General features: G+C 40.4%; 1 protein-coding gene and 1 long non-coding RNA gene across 2 annotated transcripts; both read left to right on the forward strand.

The window, feature by feature from the left end:
- Positions 1 to 3,700: 3,700 nt before the first annotated feature.
- On the forward strand, positions 3,701 to 13,111 carry LOC111570049 (uncharacterized). The gene is made up of 3 exons (XR_002746250.3): positions 3,701 to 3,946; positions 7,722 to 7,928; positions 12,292 to 13,111. It is a non-coding gene; the product is annotated as an uncharacterized LOC111570049 (long non-coding RNA).
- A 4,628-nt stretch (positions 13,112 to 17,739) lies between these two features.
- Positions 17,740 to 27,536, forward strand: gpr157 (G protein-coupled receptor 157). The gene is made up of 4 exons (XM_023272579.3): positions 17,740 to 18,269; positions 23,818 to 24,031; positions 25,680 to 25,874; positions 26,288 to 27,536. Exons 1-4 carry the CDS (start codon positions 17,893 to 17,895, stop codon positions 26,510 to 26,512), a joined length of 1,011 nt encoding a protein of 336 aa, XP_023128347.2. The 5' UTR covers positions 17,740 to 17,892; the 3' UTR covers positions 26,513 to 27,536.
- The last annotated feature ends 417 nt before the right edge of the window (positions 27,537 to 27,953 follow it).

Genomic DNA, 27,953 nt, shown 5'->3' on the forward strand with positions numbered 1-27,953 from the left:
GACATTTTCGATTTAACACACAGTTCTTTTCTAACCTACTACCACACATATTTATGCTTCATAAAACAGAGCCAAAGCGAGGGCTTTCAACATGATCGTTTGTGTTTTTAGTGGCACTGCCTTGAATTTATTGTGAAAGTAGTATTTACAGGCATACAGCTTAATGGAAATATAAATACAACTGCTACAAATAAGAAAAAACTAAAAATCCAGACTTCTATACAAAGAAATATTTACTTTTCTTGCCATTGAAAGATAATATCTAAAATTCTGATGAGAAATCCAGAAAAAATGTAACATACACATCCATAATTCATTGTTTCTCGTAAAAATATGACATAGGTGTGATTGAAATGGGTTTTATAGTCCTGTGAGGGCTTTATCAAGACCTCGCAGCTGTAGTCTCCTTCATTTAAGGCTGATCTGTGTGTTTATGCTTGTGTTTTTCTGCACTGAGCAGACTGGCTGCTGCTGCTGCTGCTGCTGCTGCTGACACTGACAGCTGACTGAGCTGCTGCTCATTCACCACAGCCGAGCAGCCAGCTGTCAGAAGTTCAGCCGCTCTCTAGAACGTCAATCCATCATAGACGTTTTTACTAGCGGCTCCCTCAAACTGAAGGGAGGAACTGACGACTTCCTGCATTTCATATGTTCTCACACATCGAGCTCTGCCCTCCAAACGGGATCTTTAATATCACGGTGAGTAATGTTCTGTGTGATTCTTTATTCACACAGAGAAAAAAACACTGTATTTCCATGTCAGTGAAATAAAACCTATCTGGACAGGTTCACCTGTTATGAATTCACAATCCAGAAACTGTTCCTGCAGCTCTCAGTCCGGCTCCTGTACAACCACATTTGCCCTGCTTTGTCGTTGACAGTGTCTTTTTCACTCCACTTGGCCGGAGGAGGAATCTACTCAGCTTTAATGAGGTCAGCGAAGAAGAACTGGTGCAGTGAAACACACCACACACCTTCGCCTATCACTCACTATGCTATCATTCAGTCTATCTTTATGCCAGAATGACTGAAGTGAGCGAAGAAAGACTTTTACGGAGTCAATTTATTGCTAGCTAGCCTCAATTACCTCCTTTCTGACTCTATTTTTCATCAGCAGTGTCAAGTTTCCCCCGAGGCTTTGCCTTCTAACCACCGAATCATTTACACTCACCCAAACACATTTTGTTACATCTTGTCAGATTTTCAGAAATAAATTCTGCTACACAGAGCACCCAAAGACACCGAAAATCTTCACAGAGCTGATTTTAAATGTACTGCTTCAAAAACAAAAACACGGGTCAGTAACCAATCAAGCCAGTTCTCCTGCTTGACTGAGGACTACTGAGAATTAGTCTGAACTGATGTGTAAACCAAGCAAGCTGCTGAGCTTGTGGATCAATGTGTCTATTATCTTTTCCGGACAGATCAATGAAGCCGAGGAATGAGCTGTGAATGGCAAAAAAGGAAAAAAAAAAAAAAAAGCAGACACATGCAAACTCACCGGCCAGGTTGGACTCATTATCGGCGTATGTTAAGACTGTCCGTATTTGACAGATAACCTTTATGGCCTCAAATGAGCATGACCTCAGTTTGGGGACAGCTCATGTCTGATAAGATGAGCCTCACCAAAAAACAATCACCTATTTAGCGCCACATTTCCTATCAATGCCAACTGCAGTTTACTCAGACCTAAATGCAAATCCTAAGTGAGAGCCGTGTGAGCACATTTCCACTGAAGTGAATGCAGACGACTCAACTGTATATTTATACACACGTATGATATATGAGCCTTTGCGCACATTTACAAATTGTGCCCTTGGCTGGGATAACAGGAGAGAATATTAAGTCAAGTGCAGACGCAGAGGCGATGAAGTGACAGTAGCCAGGTAAAGCACAGCGAGGTAATCTAATAGGACATGTAAAAGGGCCCCTCCTCATGGCTTATTCATTATAGGGGATGCCATTACTGAGAACGGCGAAGGGCTATGTGAGGGATATGCTGGCGGGGGCATTTTCCCCGGTGTCACAGAGTACAGAGGAGAGGACAGATGCTGCGAGGCTCGGCAGGCTGATGCAGTAGCAGCACCGAATGCAGATCACACATGCAGGCAAACGATGCTTCGCTCTCAGCTGATGGACAACCGCTTCTGCATGACACACACTCATGATTCACACAGATGCTGACTGATATGGACATCCACGTGTAGCTGATTCCCAATAGTCCATGATGTGAGTATCGCTGATTCAGCAATCTGAGCCGGCGTCTCTTATAAGATGTGAGGTAATTGTGGAGAAAAGCCTCCGTATCATATAATATGCAAACACCGCCGTGCTTAAAAACAGGTAGCAATGCCCTTGTCAGGCAGATTTCGGGGGTTAATGTGAGATGCATGCAGCACCTCATTCTGCTCCAGAAGACGAAGGATCACAGGGTTCAACCGGGGGCCCAGGCAGAACAAAGTCATGTTAGAAAAAAAAAAGAAAGAAAAAAGAGCCTCACTCCTGCAGTGAGAAGCAGAGAGAGCTGCACTGCTGCAGAGAATGGCCAAGACGCTGATGCCTCAAACACACAGAATTTCTAATGGAAGCACCATTATCTCTACAATACCCAGTGCAGCGTGGTACAAATGTCATGAGGGAATGCTGGGAAGTTTACCGCCATGTGTGCCTCTATGAAGAAAGACACTGCATAAAGAGAAGTTCAACCTTAATGTCTGACTAAATGATGGATGATCTCACTCTCACAGAGCTGTGCAACGCACAAAAGACAAATTCAGTTGGTCAAGATATTTCTATATTTTAGCGCACTGCAGAATAGCACCAGTAGAGCAGTGCATCTTGGGTAGTGGAAGGTAAAAAACAGGGATTGCAGATTAAGGACGTTTAATTCACTGAAGGGGATTTTGTACCTTTAGTAGAGTTGTAAAAATTGGAGTGAGCTTTTGAGATTCCACATTCGCTTACTGCTTGCATGATTATTACTCATTTGTCACAGTGTCTGGTGCCACTGTGTGCAATAATCCTGTGGTGTGTCTTGAATTTTGTGCTCTGTTGACGTACTGGCTTGAAATATGATTCATAGTGATTTCTCAGAGTAGCTATAATAAATCTTTTTTCTTTTTTTTTTTTTACTACATAACCAGGTGCCAAATTGTGATTTACAAACGCTGATTTTTCTCATTTATCTCAACAGTTTTCCGATCTTAGACGAATCAAACGCTTTTAAATAGTCTTTCTGTGACTTACACCTGGAGACATCCTTCCAGGCATCTTTCCGAGCAAATTAGGTTTCAGTGATTTCAGATATTGTGACAAGTTTCAAAGCACACCCGGGCAGACGACGGCCTTCCTGTGGAGCGAGCAGTTCCTCACTGAGGTTTGAGCACCCTCATATCTCAAAACAGCTTTTTGCTGTGGTGTGAAAATGAATAAAAAGCGGGATGGAGAGTTATGGGTGCGTGGAGGGGGTCTCTCTGGTGAGGAGTCCTTTACACTGATGATTCTCTGGGGTGGGGGGGTTGCTGAGGATGTGGGAGGAGGGGTTGCCGAGGAGGATAGGGAGGAGAGGAGGGCGGACTGAGGATGTGCACACACACTGACCCTGGAGGTTGCGTTCCCCTTTAAAAGTCCCATCCCACTCAGATACGCAGAGCTCATGCAGGATCTGCTGCGGCAGTGGGGGAACACTGCTGAGCTGTGCAGTTTGTGCTGCCAGCAAGCGTGCAAAGAAGAGGAGGGGGAGCGAGCGCGTACAGGAGGAGGAGGAGGAGGAGGAGTGAGGCAGAGAGAGGGAGAGAGAGAGTGCAAACAATGTCATTCTGTTCAGGAGGCAATGCTGCAGTCAACTTTGCCGCGCCATGAAAGAACATCACCAGCAACCAAGAGGCTCAGAGTGAGTGCAGAGAAGTTTTCCTCCCTGCCGGTGCTACGGTCCCGAGACTCGTCTGTAGGTATACGTTTCCTTTCCTCTCTGGTCTTATTTACCTTGTATGCTATCTTCTTACATGTCTTCCTTTTCACAACGGACGGTGCACTTCTTTAATCAGCCTTACGGGAGTTGATTTGTCGGTGTGCATGCCTGCAGTGTTGGAGCTCCTGGCTGCTACTGTCTCATCAGTTTCAGCCTCCTCTGCACCAGTAATAAGCGAGCAGCGGCCAGCCAGACAGCCAGTCAGTTAGCAGTCAGGCTCCACTGCTCCCTCATCCATGTTTAACACATGGTACAGGCTGGAAATAGCAGCCGGCGTGTCAGATAGCGGCTGAGGGGACTCGTCATTTGACACAAGGACAAAAAAACTCACAGGGATGCAGAGTTCCCTCCACTAGAGGAGACTTTTATCTTTGTTGACCTAGCTGTTAGAAGAGCGCAGACATCCCTAGCTCTCTACTTTTCTTCGTCAGTTTTAGGTTTCTATTTGACATATTTGTGAAAATGATGCTGGAAACTGGTAATAATGATCTACTGTGTCTGTGATTCTGGGATGCTGCTGTCTGAGTGCTGAATCAGGGGGAAGAGAATGAGGCTACAGTGGCCTGCATGGGACAGGGGAGCTGTGGTGCAGTCATGAAGTTGTGCTGTAGCTAGTAGGACTTTTGTACCATCCTGTAAGTGGATAAGGGCGCAGAGTGCGGCTCTGTGAGGAATTTTATGAAGAGTTTGGCACAAACTGTGTGAGACAAAGTGCATTAAGGTGTTTGTGCATTCAGACATTTAGATTTATGTGTCTCTCGGGTAAAAGCAGATAGAAAACGATTTCTCAGAGGACAACCGCTCTGACACTCAGTAATATCGCTGCAGCAGTACCTCAGCTACTCTCTGCTCCAAAAGTCAGTGCTGCTTCTTTTGTCTTATTGCAGCGTCTAAGCTCAACTCCAAGCCTTTCATAAAGCGACGTAAAAATAGTTTAAGGAGGTAAAGCTTCGTATAAAAGTGAGTGGGTGCTCTAAAAACCAGTGTGGAAGGTGAGGATGGGGAGTCCAGCCAGGTCAGTTTGAAGGTTCAGTCAGATGTGAGTTCACCTCAGGTAACTGTGCTAAGACCTTGAAAAAGCTGCTGGTCCTGCACCGTCAGCTGGTTCTGTGTGAGTCCAGAGCATCTCTCTGGCCTTCAGATTTCCCCCCACTGCAGGCAGGCAAGTGATGATGATGATGATGGTGGTAGCGAACTGCACTAAAGGTCCACACTACATCCGGAGCCTGACATCATCTCGGAACATCTGCAGTTCTCCTGCTCACACTTTCACTGAGGGTGGGTGCTGCACCGCCAGCAGAGGAAACTGCCGCACTCACCTGATGTTCCTTGCACCTCACTTCTGCCCTCCCCCCACCTCCCACCCTCTCTCTCGCTCCTCTTCTTCCCTCCTCCTCCTCTTTCCTCGTCTCCAATTTCTCTATTGTAGTCTCTCTCTGAGGTACAGTTGCCCAGCACAGCGCCTCACCGGCATGCTTTGCACCTCTGTGCCCCCTCCTCCTCCTCCTCCTTCCTCTTCCTCCTCCTTTCTCCTCTGCTCGACTCCTCCCCACCTCCACCCCCCTTGCTGAAAAAGTATGCAGCACATGCTCTCACCATCCTCCTTGAGCAATTTGCCTGAGTGAACAGAGTGAGGAGAGAGAGAGAGGAGGAGGGAAAAAAAAGAAAAAAGCAAGAGCCAGTGAGCCGGCAGCAGAACAGCAATCCTGCAGTGTCCTGCAGCAGCTGAGTTCCTGCAGTGTCGGCCTCTAATAGCACACACGCGCACACACACACACACACACACACACACACACACACACACACACACACACACACACACACACACACACACACACACACACACACACACACACACACACACACACACACACACACACACACACACACACACACACACACACATACACAGCCTCACACACACATACAGATGCACACACATAGATGCAAATGCAAGGGAACAGGAGGATGCACATCGACACTATGATTCTCTCTCAGACAGAGACAGTCCTTCGGTCACGTGACGCCATGGTGGACGGAGTGAGGCAGAGCAGGCCGTCTCACTCTGTCTCACGGAGCTGAGTTTAGAGGCAGAAGAGAAAGAAAAAGACACACTCTCTGCCCATGGAGCGCCACGGGGAGGCACTGGTGAGATTAGCTGATTGCCCCCCCCTTCTGATGGTGCATTGTCCCGTTCCAGCACTCCAGTTCCGATGATGTAATCAATGCAGCAAGCTTTGAACTTGCCGGGCTGGGGGCTCCTTCTCCCCCCCTCTCGACTCCCCCCTGACTGACAGATGCAAATGTGAGGCCTCAGCTGCAGTCTGTGTCCCAGGTGGAAGACGAATAAATTACAGTTTTATGTGACGATTTAGCTATTAAAGTGCAGAAAATAATTTCCTGTGAGTGGGGCGAGCTCAGTGGTCGTCCACATTTCTCTCTTGTGTAAACATACAGTTCGAGCCTCCATTAATTAAGTCAGCTGGTGAAACTACTGCTGGCACTTCGTCAGAGTGCTACAGTGCAGTGCAGTGCCGCATCACCACTTCCAATAAATTAAAGCAACTGTCTGCAATCAAGTGAGCAGTCGCTTGCTCTTTCACAAAGTTGCTCCGCCGTCTATGGGGCAAAGACAAACCTCCGAGCGGAGCCATAAAGTGCTCCGAGTTCTTTCTGGGCGTAACATCATAGTGACTTTGCTCTTTCATTGATAAGGTCATCAGTCTGTTGACAGGCTGCAGTGGAGAGCAGCACCAGTGATGTACAGTGTGGTGCTTCAGAGATGCTCAGGCAGCCAAACTCAGACCATATTGTAGCAGGTGAGTTTTGCTGAGCTGGCTCCTGCCACTGTACCCAGAATCTGCCTAGTGATCAACTTCCACTACAGCAATGATGAACTGGCATTACCCCGCCTCTAGTAAAAAGAAAAAAAAAACAAAACATCAGTGCAGCTCCGAATAATTAACGCTCAAGGATGGTGATGATTCTGCACATCTGATGCAGCCGAACGTGTCTGTGGCTAAAAAGCATGCAGTGTACACTTGTATATCTGTGATCCATCAGATTGACAATTCTTTCCATACTGCATTTAGAAATCACTTTTTAAAATTAGATTTAACATAAAGTGTCACCGCTCCAGGAAGAAAAAAATATATTTCATAAGTTTTTCACATCTTTGCCAATGCATTCCATATGATTTTTCACATTTTTATAATTCATACTGATGGGCTTCATCTGTAATTGATGTGACCTACTGAGGGTTAGTCTATAATATGATTTGATGAATCAGCAGCTTTCATTAGTATGCCGCGCTGGTGCCTGGTTACAGCTTCTATAAAGTATGGGCTGTGTTAAAAGATTAAGCAGGAACACTTATTAATAAGAGCAGAGCGAGAACAGCTAAACTGAATACAAAATATTACTAGAATCCCTTCAGCTTTGGCCAGGAAAGACTGAGATTTTAGTTTTAACCAGGAACAAGACACTGATCTGAGGCTTTTTTTCCACATCTAGGACTAAACAGATGCTATGACAGGTCAATTTAACACTTTTTCACTCAGCTGCCACCAACCCTCACAACATCTCTGTAAAGAAATCTCCTTAACCAGCTTAACGTACCATCAAGCGGCGGCTCCTTCTTGTGTTATCAAGTGAATGCTATGCTAACTTACTGAAGCAGGCTGAGTCATGCTTGGTCTTTTCTGGGTTTCCCCCCTTCTCTGATCCTCTGCTCCTCCCTCTTGTGGTCTAGGAGCAGGCTCATACACCCCATCCGGCTGCTGGTGGCGTGTTGGAACATGCCTTGACTTGTTGTGCTGCCTGAGTGAAGCAGAGAGAGAAGAGGCTGGTGGTCAACAGTTTTCCAGTGTGTTGGAGGAACCCTGCAGCAACCCATGGACAGAGTCCCGTTAATGTCTCTGAGGGTGGATGGAGGAGCTGCTGCTGCTGCTGCTGTCTGGTGAGTGTCTGTGTGTTACTAAATGCCTCTCACAGATATTACTGCAGCTTCTTCGATTGTCTAGGTAAATTGTTTTCACACATTTCCACTTTGAGGGAATCAAAAGATGCCAAACTGAGGCCTTCGGATCAGCATATTGAGGCCTGTAAGTTAACTCAAGTGTAAATGTGAAAATGTTACAGCTCTCAGCGTTGTGAAAGCGTCCAAGCCGAGTCTTGATGCTAACATGACGCCATGGTAACTATACAAAAGGTTAGTCAGCGCTGAGAACTGAGATACACCCAAACACAGTTACCAATTACACAGTGGTACAGTAACCTCGGCTCAGACAGAGCAGCACCAGTGACCCTTCCTCTACCCTCCGGGGCATCCGCCATCACTGTATGACCACAGATTGATCCTCACAGTGAAGGACAGCTGTTTTTGTTATTGTTTTCTCCCCGTGTTGAGAATAAAGAGACATTTCCATCAGGAGACCCAGCAGGCCGCCTCTCAGGAACAGCTCTCCGATTTGTATCTGATTCAAGTCTCTGTTCGGGACTGACAGAAGTTTGAAGCAGCTCTCAGTCTCAAAGGAAAAGCGTCACCAGGGTTTCAGTCTGGAAGCGAAACATGATTACGTACAGCGAACACTGAAAAGCAGATAAACAGGGCCAGACTGTCCATGTTGTCACACATAATCACATGCTACTGATAAGCTCTACAGCAAAAACTCATGTGGGCTTGTGAAACCTCAAACACATTAATCACTCAGTGACTCAGATGATAATCGTTTAGTGTCCAGTGTACTATGATCTGTGTATTTTACTTGTGTGTGGTCAAGCAAGCAGATAGTTACTGGGGCAAATGGGTTTTCTGGTAACCAGCGCTGGTGTGGACTCAAAACCACTGAGGTTTGACACACAACACTGATAACACAGATTCAGTCGGATCACAACCCACTCAGTTTTTTAAAGAAGTTTACAAATCAAAGTCATTATTTCTTATAATTCATGTTAATTTGAGACTAAAAAGCACAATAAATACGCATGTTTCTACTACATAAACCTTGGGAGAGGCTAAGCTCCAGCGACAGGCGGCCATCAGCATGCACGTCATGTGTAACAGCGCACAGGAACGTAGCTCTACAGTAAATACTAATGTCATTGTTAGCTATAAGATGATTAGGTTTGTGGAATGGGAGTGGAGCAGAGAAGCATGACTGTTGGAGCTGTTAGCTGACACTGGAACAACTGAGAAATGAGGAACGAGGAGGGGCAGCGATGTAAAGGGAAGTGTGCAGGGATGGTGATGGCTGGTTGGGTGAATGTGGGGCTCAGCATTCCACAGTCTGAGACCTGACAGCAGAAAGGCTATGTGTTCAATTTAGTTTCATTTCTATAGCGCCAACTACAATTCCAGTTGTCTCAAGACGCTTTACAGAACCCATAAGGCCTGAATCCCCAGAGCAAATCCCTAAGACGACAGCGGCAAGACAAAACCTTCAGAATCTGTGATGCTATATGTTAAATATACGTCACAAACTGTGGATTTATTAAGCCCTACAGTATCTTAAACAAACGTCTTTACAAGACAAACACTGCATGCATTGTGTTTGACATGTAACAGTGGAGTTTTTGTTGCCGAAACAAATTATACGGGGTGGCAAATTGTGACATTTCTCATCAATTATATGTATAGCAGTCTAGCAGCATATTTCACAAACTTCACTTTACTTCTTCAGTTAATAATGTTCAAGAACTACGTTTACAAATACAATATTGCAATTTATTAACACTGTCTACTTACATTTTTACTTTCTGAGAACACATTTTACAATTTATGTTTTTTCTATTTATATTTAATTTTTAATGACATTTTTCCACTTATATTCATCTATATATGAAGACAAAGTTCGACTCCGCACCACAATCTGCTCAGCTATAATGTATACTCTGCTACATGTACTGCAGACATTGCTTCTAGTACTGTAAATAATGGGGTGCTCTCCGGTGTAAACTATGTTATTACGTCATTTCTAAATTATATCAGGCATATTTTTCTGTATTATGCTCTGTAAAAGAAAGTTTCCATACCAGACAATGATGCTATTATATCAGAGACAAGCCAATATCAGCTGATGATTTATCGGTCAAGGCCTTCTCTGCAAATATTTTTTCAAGTGAGATGATTTTTATGACACATTTTAAGCTTTTAGTTGCTTCACGGGGTTTTGACCGAGGACTCATATCATCAACTAAACCAAATACTTTGCTGTGCTCTCTTATACTTAATTTTTCATCTAACAAATTAAGCCGAGCTTTTTAATTAAATCAGACGTTCGGGTCACTTTAATGCAAGAACTTTTTCTAATATTATCAAAATATCACAATATTTAATATATTTTTTAAAAATTTATATTCAACCTCCTAAAACAACATTTTTTTCAAAAAGAGCATATTTTTCATAATAATGATAATAATAAAAATAATAATAATAACTATAATAATAAAATAAAAACAATAATAATAACAATATAAATATAATATTAATATAGTACAAATGTAATAAAATATAATAAATATGACAGTCGCATATTAGATATTATCCAATTATTAATTTATTGGTTACTCCTTATCCCAAATAACTACAAGAAATCTAAAATGCAGCCCAACCAAAGCTCAGGTTTTAGGAGGTTAAAGTATATTTTAAAGGAGGAAAATAAATAATTTTTGGTCAATAATCAAAGAATATTTAGTGACATTTTAGTATCTGACCAAAAAAGCAAAGAAAAAAAATAGATATTATAGAATATTATAGAATTTCAAGCCGATCGATATTTGATCGTCAGTCAATGAGAAAATATATTTCTATCACTTTAGATAACCACATAAAAAAGACTTTTTTTAGGGAGAAAAAAACACCACACATATATTTCCTTATTTCATTTTTTGATTGGCAGTGTTTTCTTTTGCATTGTGTGAAAGCGAACTGAATAATTTTGAACCAGATCAGTCAATTGAGAAAATAATTAGGTAGTCAGTAGATATGTCTCTATTCATGTTGTGTATTTGTCTGATATTTGTACCAGTTTTGGGCCTAAAGTCAACTCTAATTTAAGACGTATTTAACCTGACAAACTCCACAAACACCCATCCACACCTACCACTAATATTTGTGCACAGATTTTCTACAGCATTCCTTTGTTTGGTCAATAGAGCAGAAAAGAAGAAACTCTGTCGGTAGAGGTGGACTCAGCCTGGGGCCTGAAGCATGTTTGTTGGGAGGCGTGTGAGTCGAGCCGGCTACTGCTGTTTGCTGTGTGAAGCGGTGAGGTAGCCAGTCATTCACTCAGCAGGCAGGCTTTTGTTTTCACTGGCATTCCTCAATCCTATATTAGGGATTACATCAAGGCCCGAGCAGGAAGGCATTCCTGTCATCATGTGCTCAGCGAAGGCAGCATCTGACTCGCCACAAAGACACAAAAGGGATGCGGCTGTTTGGCAACTGAAAGCAGGTCAAGAGGTGTCAGTGTGTTTGTCTGTGGACATCACATGTGTCTGTGAGACGTGGACGGACGGATAAATATTCGGTGCGGAAGAGTGTTGTATCAGAGCGTCACAAATCTGACATCAAATAAGGTCAAAATCCTTCAACCACAAATCTAGCTCTGGTATTTCCAGTTATACAACCTAAAAAAATGCGTCATAAGATACACCAGAAATGGCCTCCCTGCAGATCTGAACAGCAAAGACGCAGCAGCAGATAAAGGGTGCTCATCCAGCATCCCTCTGTCCTTCCTAATTCCCTCTCTTCCTTCATTTGCCAGCATCTTGCCCACTGGTCTCTAGTATCCGTGTTGTCCTGTCAGCAAAGCAGAGTCCACAGGGGGAGGACAGTATGGAATGGTCAGCCGGGCCCAAAAATAGCACTGCAGCGAGCAAACGCAACTGATAGCGAAGGGGATTTTAGCTGTTGTCCCTGAGGTGCATAAACACACAGGGTCCAGCAGCGTATGGCACTCAAGCTAACAGACGCACACACAAATAGACGAGAGCTAAATCAAACGGAGCTTTTTGTTGCAAAATCATGAGTCATGGCAAGTCTATTCTTAGTTCGGGGGTGTTTGTGTTTGCCCAAGTTATGTGCACTTAAAGTGATGCTGCACAAAAGGCTAGTCGAAGATCAGTTTGGGAAGAAACTCTGGGTCACTTTGGGCGGCGGAGCGTAGATTCCTGAAAGCTGCCTAATTCAGTAGAAATCGCCTATATGCGAATTAAATCATTTGGAAGTTTGCATGCATTTACATGTGGCCCAATTAGTTTGATCCCATGAAATATTTGCTCTTCAATCTTTTTTTTTTTTTTTTTTGCTTCTCTTTTAGAGCTTCCTCGTGTTGGCAACGCACCACACCACCCTCGGGGGCTTTTTAGTGCGAGGCCTTCCAACAACACCGCAAAGCTGGGCATTAAAAAAGGAGTCCGTAGTGCCAGACTCGCAGGTGGAAATGTGCAGCAAAGACCAGCCGGGATCCCGCTGAGGCAGAAAAAAAGGATGGTCGGACGCGGCTGCTGTGGGTGTTTCTCTGGCAGTGTCTTAGCTGGTTGTTGTGAGGAGTGAGAACGAAGCAATCAGCAAGTATACTGCCGCAGAAATTCTTCGCAATAAGAGGCCCTGGGATCATCGGCGTCACACGGGGGAAAAAAAATCAAGGAAAAGTGCATTTTTGCAGTTCAGCAAAACGCGGATCCTGTAAGTTTTTACCTGATACAGATTTAATAGAAGACAGATCGACCGCAAGCATGGCCTTTTTTCATGTACAATTGGAGCAAACTTCTGCACTGTGTTGCACTTTTGTGATCCTCTGCTGCCATCTTGTGACTGAAAGCAAACCTCCCAGCATGCTTTTGTTCATCCAGCACTGCACCAATTTGTAAAACCTACATTGTATTTTTTTTTTTTTGCTTTGTTTTCATTGAGACAGTTTCTAATCCCTTTCATTCAGAAAAGATGGCTTGGCTAACTGTGACTTCAGATCCCTTATTTTTATGTTGCAAGCGCATGTTTTCTTCGTCACCAAATTTAATTTTGCTTCAAGAATTTTCTCGATCGATTCTTACATCAGCTGCTTTAGTCATTTCTTCATGTCAGAATTTATAACTGTAAAGAAGAAGGAGGGTAAATAAAAGTTGCATAAAGACGGATTTATCAGTTTGCCTTGTTTGTTTTCACATCACACATGCTTTTTGTAATTATGTGTGTTGTATAAACCACTTTGCGCTGCGTAAAAAGCACTTTGAGACTCTCAAAAACAACATTGCCATGTGAATACAAGAAGACCTAATGAGAGCAGATGAGCCAGGTGCACATTCACTCAGCAAACTGCAGCTGAACGTATTGTGTTCCTCTGATCTACGCAATCTTCACTTGACTTAATGTTAACGCCTCATGGGAGGAAAACTTGTGTGTCTTTCAGAACTGATTGCTGATTCTGATGATAATGCAGATGTTTGCTGCAGTCTGCAGGAAAAAAAATGTTCCACTGCATTGCTGCAAACACAGAAAGGGAGTTGCAGTTTTTTTCTGGGCTGCAGCAATGCAGAAGCAGTAAAGAAGTCCTGCTCTCACACAAGGTCACTGCTCTACCAGCTTCAAACCTTCCTGCAGCTCAGCTCTTTGGCAAACTGCAATTACAAGGCCAGCAAAGAATTAACGGCCGGACAAAAAGCGCAGCAGTTACTCATTACTCAAATATGTCACTAATGTTTTCTCTATTATAGGGGAACTGAGAGTCCAATGAAATGTTTGATAAGAAGGAAATTTGCTCTCAGGCACAAGGTGACCGTGAGCAGAACATATTTAATCAATTTGTGTTATATTTTAATTTAAAAATGCCTTTATTGTCCCCCAAGAATGATGAGACGGTCTCTGTGCACGCTATCAGTGTGTTATTGTGAACTGTGTCTTCATCTGCAATGTTTTAGTGATTTAAATCCACACACATTTTGCTGAAGACTGTAACATTCATAACACACATTATTTAGGTTTGAAAATTTTTCTTTTATCAGATATGAATTGGCAAAAATTTTGATAATGGATCTATCATTTGAATCATTTAGAAGGCAAAAATTACACTCATTCACCGATTGATGGAGATATTTTCTATTTCATGTAATGTGAATTTATATATTTAATAGTTTTTTTTGGAAATTAAAAACAAAAAAACAAGCAGATGTTAATTTGGATTCTGAGGGCTATTTTTAAAATTTTTTTCTGACATTTACTGAGCAAAATTTATTTAATTACTCAAAAAGAATGAAAGGAAATCATAAAAATTTATATTTTTATATTCTGAAGAAGGATCTCAATTACAGCATTAACAATACTTTTTTAAAAAGTCTTTTTGCTGCTAGAACTTTAGAACTCCTACTGGCTTCCACTTTCCTTCAGACTTAAAAGTGGAATGATGACTTCCAGCTCTGATTGGTTCAAATGCACATTTTATCAATTTTTAATTTATCAATTTTTTTTTTTTAATCTTTTTACTTTACCTGATGTGTGTTTGTGTGTTGACCCTTTACTGTTTGAACCATTTTTACAACAGGAAAAAAAGCAACTGGAGCCTGTTAATCTTCAAGTCGGCAAACAGACGACATTTCAGTGTTGAAATATTCGTCTGTTTGCACAATTAAAGGTTATAAATGAATTAATGTGCTTCAGTCCCTGAAAGTTTTCTGTCCTTGAGCTGAGAAGCACCTAATTCGGCAGCATTTTCCTTGAAGATGCACATAGAACACAGTTGTTACTGAAGCATTTTTAGTTATTTGTTTTATCTAACTATATTAGAATCTTGCATGCTTTATAATTATTGTTTGTTTTTTTTATCTGGGAAAAGGACAGGCAGAACACACTGTGCTGTATGAGACATTTTTGAAATGTATTGATATTACAAGCAAGATAAACAAAAAGATTTGGAGTAAAAACGAGGAGTAAAAAAAAGCATTCCTCAAAAAGGAAGAGAAAAACATGCGATGTTCACTCTTTTCTTCCTTTCAAGTAACAATGACAGCACAGACAGACGCTTTACACTGCAACATCATAAATAAAGTCATTAAAAAATGGTTTGGAAGTGTGTAAAGTAAAATTAGGTTACTGCATTTTTAGTTGAGAATAGGCGTCTACGAGGGTTCTGCAAATCTTCCTAAAAATTGTTGGTCTTTTCTTACCTCATAGAGGATCTTTTCTGGAGGGCTGTTTGATGCTAATTCATCTACTCAGCGTCTTTCTCAAAAAAAAATAAGAGGTGGACAATACAGTGCTTAACAGAATTCTGCATTTTCAAAGGCTTTAAGTCTGCTGTGACAGACACTTAACCCTCCTATTATCTTTGGGGTCAATTTGACCCCATTTGATGTTTAACGTCTCTAAATAAATGATTAACTTTTTTTCTTCTTCTTCATATTTAATCACTTTTCCTAATTTAATGGGGACAATTGGGTAAACATAAAATTAATGTGATGATGTGTTTGCAGTGTCCTGTACACACGTTAAACGCATCAGACCCCAGGCTTTTATCTGTAGAAAACATACAAGAAATATCAACATTTTACACAGTTTTGTTTTGGTTGTGTTGGCTGGTATTGAGGTCACTAAAACATGCAATTTTAAAACCTTCAGAAAGTTTTAGAGCCCTAAACTTTTGAAATTGTGGTTGTTTTTCCTGGGGTCAAACAGACCTGGAACATAATACGTGTTACTGTTCTTGAAACATAAATAGTTTTTCATTCCAAATGTTATAGATAACAAAAATATGTACTTTGAAATAATATAAAGCCATTAAAAAAAACCCAAAAAGATCTGTTTTATTGAAAGGGCTATTTAGGTAGTCAACAAAAAGACAAAGTACCCGACACATACATTAGGGGAAGAATTTTAATTCTAATAATTTTCTGGAGGTCTAACTTGCTGGAGGATAAAAGATGTTCGTAAATTTGAAGGTAATAGGAGGGTTAAGGATCCTGTGGAAGATTGTTTTCTATATAACTTTAAAGTGATTTTAGTCATATTATTCCAAAACGCTTCAATCACTGAGCAGTGCCAGGTTATATATAAAATATCTGCATTTCTAATTTTCCCATTTCTGTCACACAGGTGAGATGTTACTGTTAAACTTCTGCAACTTAAAAAATATATAGTGTGTTCTATGACTTAGTTTTAGTGGAAATTAGAAACATTCGTTCTTTCTCCAACAATTTGTAGCAGTCAGCATTGTCATGTAAGCAGCTTAGTCCCATTTGTGTTGAGTAGGTTTGTTTTTTCATGTTCAGAACAATTATTATTGAGGATGTGAATGGCTCATGTAGGACTCCTGGTCGACAGACGTCAGACACTAAGAAACTGTTTTTCTAGATAAGTCTCCTCCAATTTGCCTGGAAATCTGATAGGTAACCTTGAAAAAACTTGTCATGTTTCGGCTGGCTGCATTTTTGGAGCAATTTCTGGAAACTAGGGAATTTAATGTCTTACTTTGATGCCTTTCTCCGCTTGATTTTTGAGTGTACTGTCTTCTATGTGATTTGGAAAATTTAGTGTGTTTAGACAGCCACACTTCAGATTAATGAATATAAACAGGCCACCTGCCATGAAATGAAAGTGTTAGATTTAATGTAAGGTTTTCTAACTGCCCTCAGTTGTTTTCATTTCTCAAAAAAGGAAACTACGTTCAACTGTGACACTTGAGACTGTTTTTCTATTAATATTCATCATCTTTCATTATCTTCTGAATGTAGCCAGGTACTTACGGGTGACGCAAGAGATTGTTTCTGGGAAATTTGGGGAAATTGAATGACTTTTTTTTGCTTACAGGCCCTGCCACAAAAACGATTTCTTGCTTGGATCTTTTAAAAAAATGAAGAGGTTTTAAGAGGAATGCATCTCACACAGTTTGAAAAGTGCTATATGAAGAAGATGTATTGGGTTACTAAAAGAACTTAGTCAAAAACAATCACAATATATTAATGACAACAACAATATGAAGCTATTGATAAATTCCCAAGTTTAAATAAGGAGTGGGCCAGGTTTAATTAGATTAGATTTTGCATTTTACCCTTGATAGTCACATTAATATGATACATTTTGGAACATTTGGTGTATTTAGATAGCCACAATTTAGATTAACAAATGTAAACAGGCCTGCCCTCAGTTGTTTCATTTCTCAAATAAGGAAACTACGTTCAGCTTTAAGCTCTTGTTTTTCTATTAATATTCGTCAGCTTTCATTATCTTCTGAATGTAGCCAGACAGTTAGGGGTGACGCAAGAGATTATTTCTCGGAAATTTGGGGAAATTAAATGACTTTTTAAAAATTATTTACATTTTTTCACGTCACAAAAATAATTTATTGCTTGAGGTTTTAAGAGGAATGCATCTCACACTGTTTGAAAAGGGCTATATGAAGAAGGCGTATTGGTTTAATAAAAGAATTTAGTCAAAAACAATCACAACATATTGATGACAATAATAATATGAAGCTATTGATAAATTCCCAAGTTTAAATCAAGTTTAATTTGATTAGATTTTGCATTTTACCCTTGAAAGTCACATTAATATAATACATTTAGATGTATTATTCTATACTGGAGTAACTCGGGCTGTGGATCTTGCATTTTTATATAAACTCTGACTGGGAAGGGAGCAATTTTTTGACCGTGCTGTCATGTGTCATAAATGTGTCCTCCTCTGGTGTGTTTGGGTCACACAAGCAAACACAATTGCGTCCCAAAATAGCGCCATGTCTGCCCACTACCAGCTGACTGACTTCTGCTTTGGTTGGTGCAGCGAGGGAGAGAGAGGACGGGAGACGGAGAGGGAGGGCTTAAACGCGGGGAGAGGAAAACTTTTCGCTCGGCTGCCCTCCTCATAAGCAATGAGCGAAGTTCGCTAAAAGTCATATGGATCGACTGGACCGAGAGTTTCGCACCAGACGATGGCAAACGGGAATCAGACGGAGGTGTATTTATCCGAGCAGGTGATCGTGCTGTTTTCGTGCGCCCTGTCTTTCCTGGGCTCCTCTCTGATCATCCTCACCTACATTATTTGGTCGGATTTGAGGACAACACCGAGGAGGCTGCTGGTTTACCTCTCCGTGGCTGACTGGCTCTCCGCCGTCTCCTACGCCTTCGGGGTCTGGAGAGTTTTCCGCAGCGACTCGGTCGACTGCGTCGTCCAAGGAGCAATATCCACTTTCGCCAACACCAGCTCTTTTTTCTGGACCGTGGCCATCGCTGTTTACCTGTACATTTTCATCGTCAGGTCCAGTCAGAGAGTCGCTGACAGCCTGGTGTTGTCCTTCCATTTCGTCAGGTATGAAACTGCGCTGCACGTAAACTTTGGCAGCTGTTTGGCTGCTTAGCTAACAATTAGCTGTTTATTAAAGTAGCTTCGCCGGTTGGTGGTGACCTATATCCCGAGGCACTAAAGCTAGGACTAAAACAGCTGGTTTTAGCTGTATTCATTTATTGAACTGCTGTATTTTCGTCGAAGACAAAAATAAAGAGTATTTTTAAGAATAAAAAGTTAAGTTTTTAGCTGCCACAGACCTAAACCCACTGTTTCTATGGTAACATTGCCGGTTGGTGGTGACCTATACCCCGAGGAACCCTGGGATATTTATCTGGTGACCTCTCCGTGCCCCAAAATGAAAAAAACACCCCAAAAGTTAATTTACAACGTATTTTTCCTGTAACTTTACACCGCAAAAATAAAAATAAAAAAGTTAGCATCTATAACATAGTTTCCTGAAGCACAGTTTACTCTGTTAAAGTTTGCTAGTAAGATTTTTTTTTTAATTATTTAAAGACTAAAACAGTTGGTTTTAGTGGGATGTATTATTGAACTGCTGTAGTTTCGTCGAAGACAAAAATAAAGAGTGTTTTTAAGAATAAAAAGTTAGCTTTTTAGCTGCCCCAGAGCTAAGCCCACTGTTTCTATGGTAACAGTGCCGAGAGTTTTAAGGGGAGTAAGATGGGATTATAACGAGGATTTTAGTGATTTTCACTCTAATATTAAGGGAGATACATGGTTAATTTAAATGCAATTAAGAGAAATCCTGTTTTAGTGTGTGTATAAGATTACTAGGCTGAACGTAACATTGGTAGCTGTTTGGCTGCTAAGCTAACAATTAGCTGTTCATTAAAGTAGCTTCGCTGGTTGGAGGTGACCTATACCCCGAGGAACCTTGGGGTATTTACCCGGTGACCTCACTATGCCCAAAAACTAAAAGAAAAATACCCCGGAACTGAATTTACATCGTATTTTTCCTGTAATTTTACATTGCAAAAATCAAAAAAAGTTAGCATCTACAACATCGTAACTAGCTTCTTTAAACACAGCACAGGAGCAGGTTTAGTTTGTTTACTCTGTTAAAGTTTGTTAGTAAGATTTAAAAACACATTTTAAAGACTAAAACAGTTGGTTTTAGCTGGATGTATTTATTGAACTGCTGTAGTTTCGTCGAAGGCAAAAATGAAGTGTTTTTAAGAGGAAAAAGTTAGCTTTTTAGCTGCCCCAGAGCTAAACCCACCGTTTCTATGGTAACAGTGTCGGGAGTTTTAAACAGAGATGGGATTATAACGAGGATTTTAGTGATTTTTACTCTAATGTGAAGGGAGATACTGGGTTACGTTAAATGCAATTAAGATAAAGCCTGTTTTAATGTGTGTATCAGATAGCTAATGAACAAACTAAGGACCACAAAGTACATCTCCAGCTACTTAGGACCACTAACAGTCATGAATCTGGGTGTCATCTGCGACAAACACATTAACTGTTGTTGCTTTCAGATGAGGAACATTGCACAGTTGAATGAAATAAAGACTGTGACCACTGCATTCACTTCCTCAATGCTAGATCACTGTAACTCTCTGTCTGGTCTGCAGCTGGTGCAGAAGGCTGCTGCAAGACTCCTAAAACAGGCAAAAAAACAACAAAAAATCATGGAAATCTTTACACTTTTACCATAGACTGTATATAAAATTATATTATTTTTACTATGCAGTCTATGACTTTCTTGACCAACATCCCTGCAGTGGCTGTCTGCTTAAATACAGAACTGATTTTGAGTTTCTTGCATTTGTTTGTAAGCATGCATGTCTCAACACTGTAGATTTCAGAACTTCTGTGCTCTCGAATCTAATTTTCTACGATTGATGCTGGTGGTTTATACAGATCACGCCTTTGCAGTAGCAGTCTTCCTCTTTCAATCACATGTTCCTCCTTCATTGACACATTTAAGAAAGATCTAAAAGATATACATGTTTTCAGTGGCTTTTGGCTGCTCTGAGTGGTCTTAATATTCTTTTATTCTATGTTCATTTTATTTTGAAATGAAGCTGCTGTCCTGTTTTGCTTTCTTTTTGAATTGTATTTTTTTCATCTTATTGCCGTCATGCTCTTTGCACATATTGTTGCACAGCACTCAGCTTGTTTTAGAACATGCTGTATACATTTCCTTAATTAGTTTACATTTTATTTGATTTACCTTAACCTGCTGTCTCAGTTTAGCTTAGTATTTGCTCCATCTGGTTCCTTCTGTATTTCACCTCTTACTCTATTATTATTGTTATTAATTCTACCAAAAACCCACTTACTTTTAGGAGATGCCTCACCTCAATATGCATTTTAAGCAAATAAAGTTAGATTATTTCACTGTTCGAAAGTTTAGAAACTTTCCTCCCTAGCAAAGAATTCATACACGCAAGCTTTTTTTTTTTTTTTTTTTTAACTGCATCTACTTTGGTCCTGTAATTGTTCTTTATATGTGTCATGAATAAGCCTGTTTGAGCTGAATTGTCTTTTTAAATAGCTGGGACTCTTTTATTTTGTTTTGGAGGGTTTTTTTGCCTAACGAGAAGCAAGATTTCTGAGCAACAAAGAAACTTACGAAAACTGAAAAGGGCATCTTGTTGTGACTTCATAAAGACAAAGTGTTATGATATTAAACATACACAGAGCAAAATAATATAAAATAAAAGATAAATATAACTTAAAAACTAATAAAATTTAAAAGACTAAGATTAAAATGTAGTATAAGGATATCCTGAATGATGTCTTTATTAGCATTTTATAATTATTCTTCATGATTAAACATTATCTTAATAACGTTTTAATGCCAATACTGTAATCTGTTTTTAGGCTGACATCCTAACATCTGTCCAGATGAAAAATAGCCTCTTGGTTAACTCTGCTGTGTTTACAACAATATTTATTAATGTGCTTTGTCCTTGTCGGATAACTCAAGGGAAAAATTCATGAGGAGGAGTAATGGGAAAACGAGAGGTGCAATGCAATAACACTGCAAAAGATAAATGAATAGTCCAATTCTTTTTCTGGATCTGGACTTTGTTCCAGATATGAGGTCCATACAACCTCTGTTTTCATTTATTTTTAATTCCTTCTGGAAACAAGCGTAAACTCACATTATCTTGCTTTCTCGTGTGTTTCCCCTGTATCTTTTGCCTGAAGGGGTAAACTTGTTTTCTAAATTACAAAATGAAAAAAACAGACCAAGAACTGTATTTGCCACATTTGAACTGATTAGATTGGCAAAAATGATAAGATTTTCTCTCTGATATTATGCTTGATTTACCACATAACAGGCTAAAGGATGTTATTGGTCCCAAACTCATGACACAGAGACTGATTATTTTATGCATGTCTTTTCGTTTGTTCCTTATGAAGCCCCTCAACTACAAAATAATCAAAATCATAGCTTTAGAAGTCTTCGTTAGGATAAAAACCTCATTAAATGATGTGTCACTGTTCAATATGTGTCCATTATGAAAGTTATTAACAGGTTTAACAAGCTACTTTGACTTCAGCACGTACGTTTCATCCTTTTGTTTCAGTTTTCCTTCTGAACATTAATGAGCTGTCCGTGTTGATTTCGAAGATGTTTGGAGAGAGTCGGTTCGCTGTGTTGTGGCTCTGTGTGGTCCATCTATTTTTGGACACAACATTTTGACCCCTAGGTACGCCTCGCTGGAGTGCTTGTGTGTGTCATTCTAATTTTGTTTCCATTGAATTAAAGATCACACAACAGAGCCATTCATTGAGGCTTGTATTTAAAGTACACACACACAGCTAGGCCTTAAGCACTTTGACATTTAGAATGATTTCAAATCTGACATGTGTTGCCTTTAAACTGTAGTCTTCTTGGTGTTTTAATAGAAGGGGCAGTGCTTTATGGGGAAAGTAGTGAGCGTGGTCTCTTACACTATGAGAATGTGGCTTTGTGATGTATAAAGCAACAACACTTGCCAGACTCTGCGGTTTGCACTATTTAATGCACACAAGCCTTAAGTACAAGATAATCTATCACAAGGTCTCACATGTCTTTGCAGTGTTTGTTGGTCCTGCACCCACCAAACATTTATGTAAAAGATCACTGGAGATGTTTAGCGAACTGAAGTTGAAGCTGCTGTAGCAAAAATGTTGCAGAAATTAGCCTCATACAGCTGCACCAAACAGTGTAGATAAAAGTGTAGGCTGCAACACACCTAATGGTAGAAACTACACTTTTTGATAAAAGTTGCACTTGTTAATTTAGGGGAACTATTCTCAGTTTGCCTGAGAAAATTATCAATTTAGACTGATGGTGCTTTTCCATTAGCACCTACTCGGCTTGACTCTGCTCGGTTTGTGAGGTTTTCCATTAGGACCTAGTACCTGGTGCCAGCTACTATTTTGGTACCTACTCAGCCGAGGTTCCAAGCGAGCTGAGTCGAGACGATAATGTGACGCCTACAGAGTGCAGGCCACTGATTGGACAGGAAGCGACGATGCACGAGAACGACTCCTTCATGAAAACCAAACCCGGCATTTAAAAAAAAAAAAAAAAAAACTGGCAACAGCGACGGTGCGCATTTCTCCTCACGGAACTTTACAAAATTTGAATATGGCAACCAGACCTGTACCGTGGGCGAATGAAGAGGTCGAGACTTTTCTGTCTTTGGTGGCAGACCAAAGAACACAGAGGGAGCTGGACGGTGCGACTCGTAACGAGAAAGTTTATCAGGAGGTCTCTGAGTGGATGGCTGCCCATGGATACAGCAGGACAATGAAGCAGTGTTGGGAGAAGCTGAAAAAGCTCAAAAGTGCATTTTTGTGCTTGCTGTTTCTTACGTTTTGCTGCCATGCTATGACGACTCCACCCGCGATAAGGTGATAATCAATTGTAATGGAAAACGACCTAAACCGAGTCAAGCCGAGTCAAGCTGAGTAGGTGCTAATGGATGAGCGCCATTAGTCTCAAAGGGACTTTGATGAAAAAGAAACTGATCAGTCTCGCTATGAAAGTCACAAACTCTGATTTCATTGACCTCCGGTTCCGAAAACGAAGAAATACACGGTAGAACTGATGATAATTATACACAAATATTTATGAACAAATACTACGAACAAACATTAAGGGGATCAGAGGGGTCAGAATGCCAATCTGTTTCTGCAGAGGTGTGGTTTTCCTCACAGTCAACACTTTATGACCCTTACTAGATTCTGGTAGAGGTAGAAGGCATTCTGTTGTCTCCAAGAGAGCCGTAAGTTGTCGATTAGTAGTAAACATCTAACAATATGTTCAGACATATGGGTTCTGTAAAGCGTCTTGAGACAATTAAAATGTAATTGGCGCTATATAAATAAAATTGAACTGAAATTGAATTGAATTGAAACATCCGATCAGCAGATGTTACATTTGAAGGAGAATTTTGGGTCCACTGTCTTCTGAAATTATGTCTTACCAAATTTACAGCTTTGGGAAAGTCTTTGGATCTTTGTGTGTTGCTCTGGAATGTTCTTCTCCTCAGTATGCTACACTGCTTTACTTCATCTCCTAACCCTTTGTTTCGTGTTCTAGCTGGGGCGTTCCTCTGGCCATCACCATCGCAGCCGTGTGCCTCAACAAGATCGGTTACGATGCATCCGAGGTGTCGGTGGGCTGGTGCTGGGTCAGGATCCATGCTCCGGACCGGGTCCTGTGGATGCTGCTGACCGGAAAGATCTGGGAGTTTCTGGCTTACCTCACCCTCCCCGTCTTCTACATTTTGATCAAGAGGCACATCCACATAGCGGTGAGGCCTCATTTATCAGCCATGTGTACACAGTATTAATATAAATCAAAACCAGAGTACAGTTTCGTGTATAAACGGTGCTCCAGTTTTGATTTATCGTTTTCTTCTTCTGCTTGAAAATGGGTTCAGATTTCGTTACACTCCTAACGAGAGGTGGGAATCACAGGCTAATCACAATAATGATGGTATCGTAATTGTGATTCATTGAAGGACATTAATCTACAATCAAAGAGCAGAAATTATGTATTTATTCTCTGCACTGTGGAGTCAGTACGCGTGTGTGTTGTTATTGTTTGCTTGTCTTCGCCATCTATTGTTGTCCACCATTGTCCCTCTGTGAGTTTTCTTCCTCTTCACTGTGAATTAGTTAACACCGGCTCACTTTTATCCTCATTCGTTTCATAAAATACACCACGAGGAGCCATTAAGTAGTGATCGTTGTAAGTTAAATCATTCTGGAAGTCCATTCAGAGCGTCTGATGTTGTAATAAAAGATCAATATTTGCTGCTGTATCGAAATGTGTCACAAGAAGAAGTGATACAAAATAGTGTTGATATTCTGTCGCCCCTCTGCTAGTGACAACAACCACACAGAGGTAGAGAGGTGTAATGGTGAACCAACACATTTCTAAATTACAAACACACAAACCGCCACTCTGCTGTCGAGTGTGAAATAATAGATTGTAAACTATTGTTCCTTAAAATGAAAAGGTGGTTATAATAATCAGTTATTGGAGAGTAAACATGCCATTAATGTCTCCATTTCGTCTTGTTTCTCTTGACTTTTTCCTGACAGTTTCAGTGGATTAATCTGTAATCAGTCACTGATCTGAAACTGTATCTCTACGTCACTGCAGTTTTAGACAAAAAACAGAACTGACTCACCAAGATTCAGGTTTTATTTAAGTTCAAATGTCTGTAGGTCTGATTGACAAGAATGAAGAAAGAAATTATCTCTTTCTTTATTTCTATTTTTTATCCAAATCTTGAATCATATTGTTGATAGGAAGAGGAGGACTCCCAGTAATTATTTAATTCTGCATTATCTCTTTTATTCAGTCGCATGAGGCTGAAAATAACCCCAGTGTTTCCAGTAGTAAAAGTCTTAGCTAATACCATAAATATTTTCTGTAAATATGCAAGATATCGGTTATTTAACAAACAAGTCTATGTAAAGTAACAGAACTGATACTTCTTCTTTAAAATGCCACCATTAGTACCTCATTTTAGAAATGTGTGTTTACACGATTGAACTGGATTTTTACAGTTTCATCTTCTAGATATAAAGGAATTATTTGTGGAAACAGATTAGTTTACGAAAACTAAAACAACAACGAAAAAAACATTTTCTTTAAAGAAAAGGAACATTTTGGGGTTTCTCAGAGTTACAGGATTTTAAAAGTATTTTATATCAGCTATGTAAACTATTTCTATGATATTATTGATAGTTTTTTGTATTTCAAAAATACGGAAAAAAAATCCATAGAATAAAAAGACAAAAATCCATAAAATTTCAGTTGTTTTTTTACAGTGTAAAAAAAACAACCTTATAGCATGGTAGGCCCTCTGGGCTCCTGGCCTATATGACACATTCATTCTTCTTCTTTGTTTTTTGCTATTTTTAAACATGACCTCACTCTGTGCACAGCATGCTGCCCTGTCAGAGTACCGTCCCATCCTGGCCAACAGGCCTCCATCACACTCCTTCTCCTCCATGGCTGACATGAAGCTCACACTCATTCCCATCATCTTCATCGCCCTGCGCATCTGGAGCACCGTGCGCTTCATCCTGCTGCTAGCTGGCTCGCCGGCCAGACAGAACCCAGTGCTGGTCACCCTACATGTGAGTGTAACGTTCAAACCAGTCGTGTCCAGTGCAGAAGATTTTTGTCATCTGCAGTTTACTTCTCCTCTGAACATTGCTTCATCCGTAGACTGTGTGAGAGAGTTGTGTGTGCTGGTAAACTTGTGACTGCATGAATATTTACGCAGTCATCATGCATCCTGTATCAAATCCGTAACAGAACTTTGTTGTAATAAAATAAAGTGGCCCCCTAAATAGGCTGAAAATGTAATGAAGTCTTTACGAGGCTGTTATTTCTTAGACACTTTTCCAACATCATATTGCCATCATATTGTGTGAAACTGTGTTATTTCATGATTATAAATATATAAATATTTTTAACCCATTTTCCTCCAGTTTAAGAATCAACTGCTGCTCCACTCCACTGAAAGCCTTTTGTTTTGACCCAACAGGGTATCGGCAACACCTTGCAGGGAGCGGCCAACTGCACCATGTTTGTGTTGTTTACTCGGCCCATCCGAACACGTCTCTGCACCGCGCTCTGCTGCTGCTGCTGCGCCAAGCGTGGAGCTGAGGTACGCCGCTCTCACGAAGCCCCTCACAGTCTGCTGCCTGGACAGGACGCCTCCAACCAGAGAGAAGAAGACAGCAGCAGCCGGGTCCGCACCGACAGATGATACTTCATCCTGCAGAGGAGGAGGTGGACGAAGGTCGACGTGAAGGGAGCAGCAGAGGTCTCCACTTCACATTAAGCCTCATTACAGCGAGTGCCTGCCGGGAGGGTCATGGATTCTGCAGGTGACATCTGTGTCGCACAACAGCACTTTGGGTGATGGGATGATGCTGCCTGACTGTTGGCCAGCATTCAGGGAAGCATTTTGTCGCATTCAATGTGCTGCATCTCGCACTTTAACCCTCTGAACTCTCAAACCTGCCAGTGGGTTTAAAAGACGGGATTACAGAAACTACACCCATTTATCAGAGCCAGAGATGAAATAGTTGGATTTTCAACAATTCATTAAAGAATCATGTGCCGTTCCAGCGGGGAAATTAAGCAAATCTAACCTTAAAACAACAATATTTCATCAAAATCACATTGCTTTCATTTACAGTTTCACCCAAAATTAAATAAATTAATAAATTACTTTAAGTAGACAAATTCTGCGCTTCTCGCCACAACTTAGAAGTAACTCAACAAAAATTCAAAACCTTTTAGACTGAACTGCAGGCTGTGTTTACACAGCAAAAATATAAGTAGTAGAATAATTATTTTTAACTTAAAATTATTGTTTTTCATTTTTTTTGGTAATATAATAGGAGAAATGAACATTTTTTTCAGTTTTTATGATTTGTGGCTGTATAAATACGTCATACCGCATGAGCTCTCTCTACATTTAGGCCATAGTTGTGCTGTTTATTACAGTAAATAAATGAGCCCACAGTGAGTAAAAATGTCACAGGAGCAAAGAAAAACACCCAGAAACTGCTTGGAGTTCAGAGGTTTAAAATGGAGGTTTCACTTTCAGTTGCTCTTCATTTTCTGTTCTCTTTTTTGAAAAACGTTACACTCCATGAAGAACTGTTTACCATGTACTGTTGTGAGGTTATCACTGTGAAATAATGTTCTAGTTTCATTTGTATTTGTGGGAAAATGTTCAGTGTTAAGATAAGTAAAAAAAACACTTTAAAGCTTTAAAGCTGCGTGTTTGTTTGACCTTTTTTTGTCACCACTGATACAGAAAGATTATGTGGAAAGTGGCTGCAAAAACGTTTCTTCAGATGTGGACTGCTTGAGTTTGAATCGATTCACAGGAGAAAAAAATTCAAATTTTAACATCTGTACAAATGTCTGACTCCAGTCCAGCACCATATTCATCAGTATTGTACTGATATTCAAATTATATTAATATATACAGAACCAGACAGAGCTTGAAAGTTTGAGAAGCAGAGCATTGATCTGATGACACAATGAGTCCTATGTTGTAATGCAGAAAACAAAAATAGTGAAGAAAATTATCCTTAAAGTTTTACTGAAGAAGTTATTGGGACAATTTATTTTCCAAATTTAAGCTATGGCATCATTCTAAATTTTTTCTGTTAATGTACACTATCGTTCAA

This window comes from Amphiprion ocellaris, chromosome 8, assembly GCF_022539595.1.
Source record: "Amphiprion ocellaris isolate individual 3 ecotype Okinawa chromosome 8, ASM2253959v1, whole genome shotgun sequence".
NCBI lineage: Eukaryota > Metazoa > Chordata > Actinopteri > Pomacentridae > Amphiprion > Amphiprion ocellaris.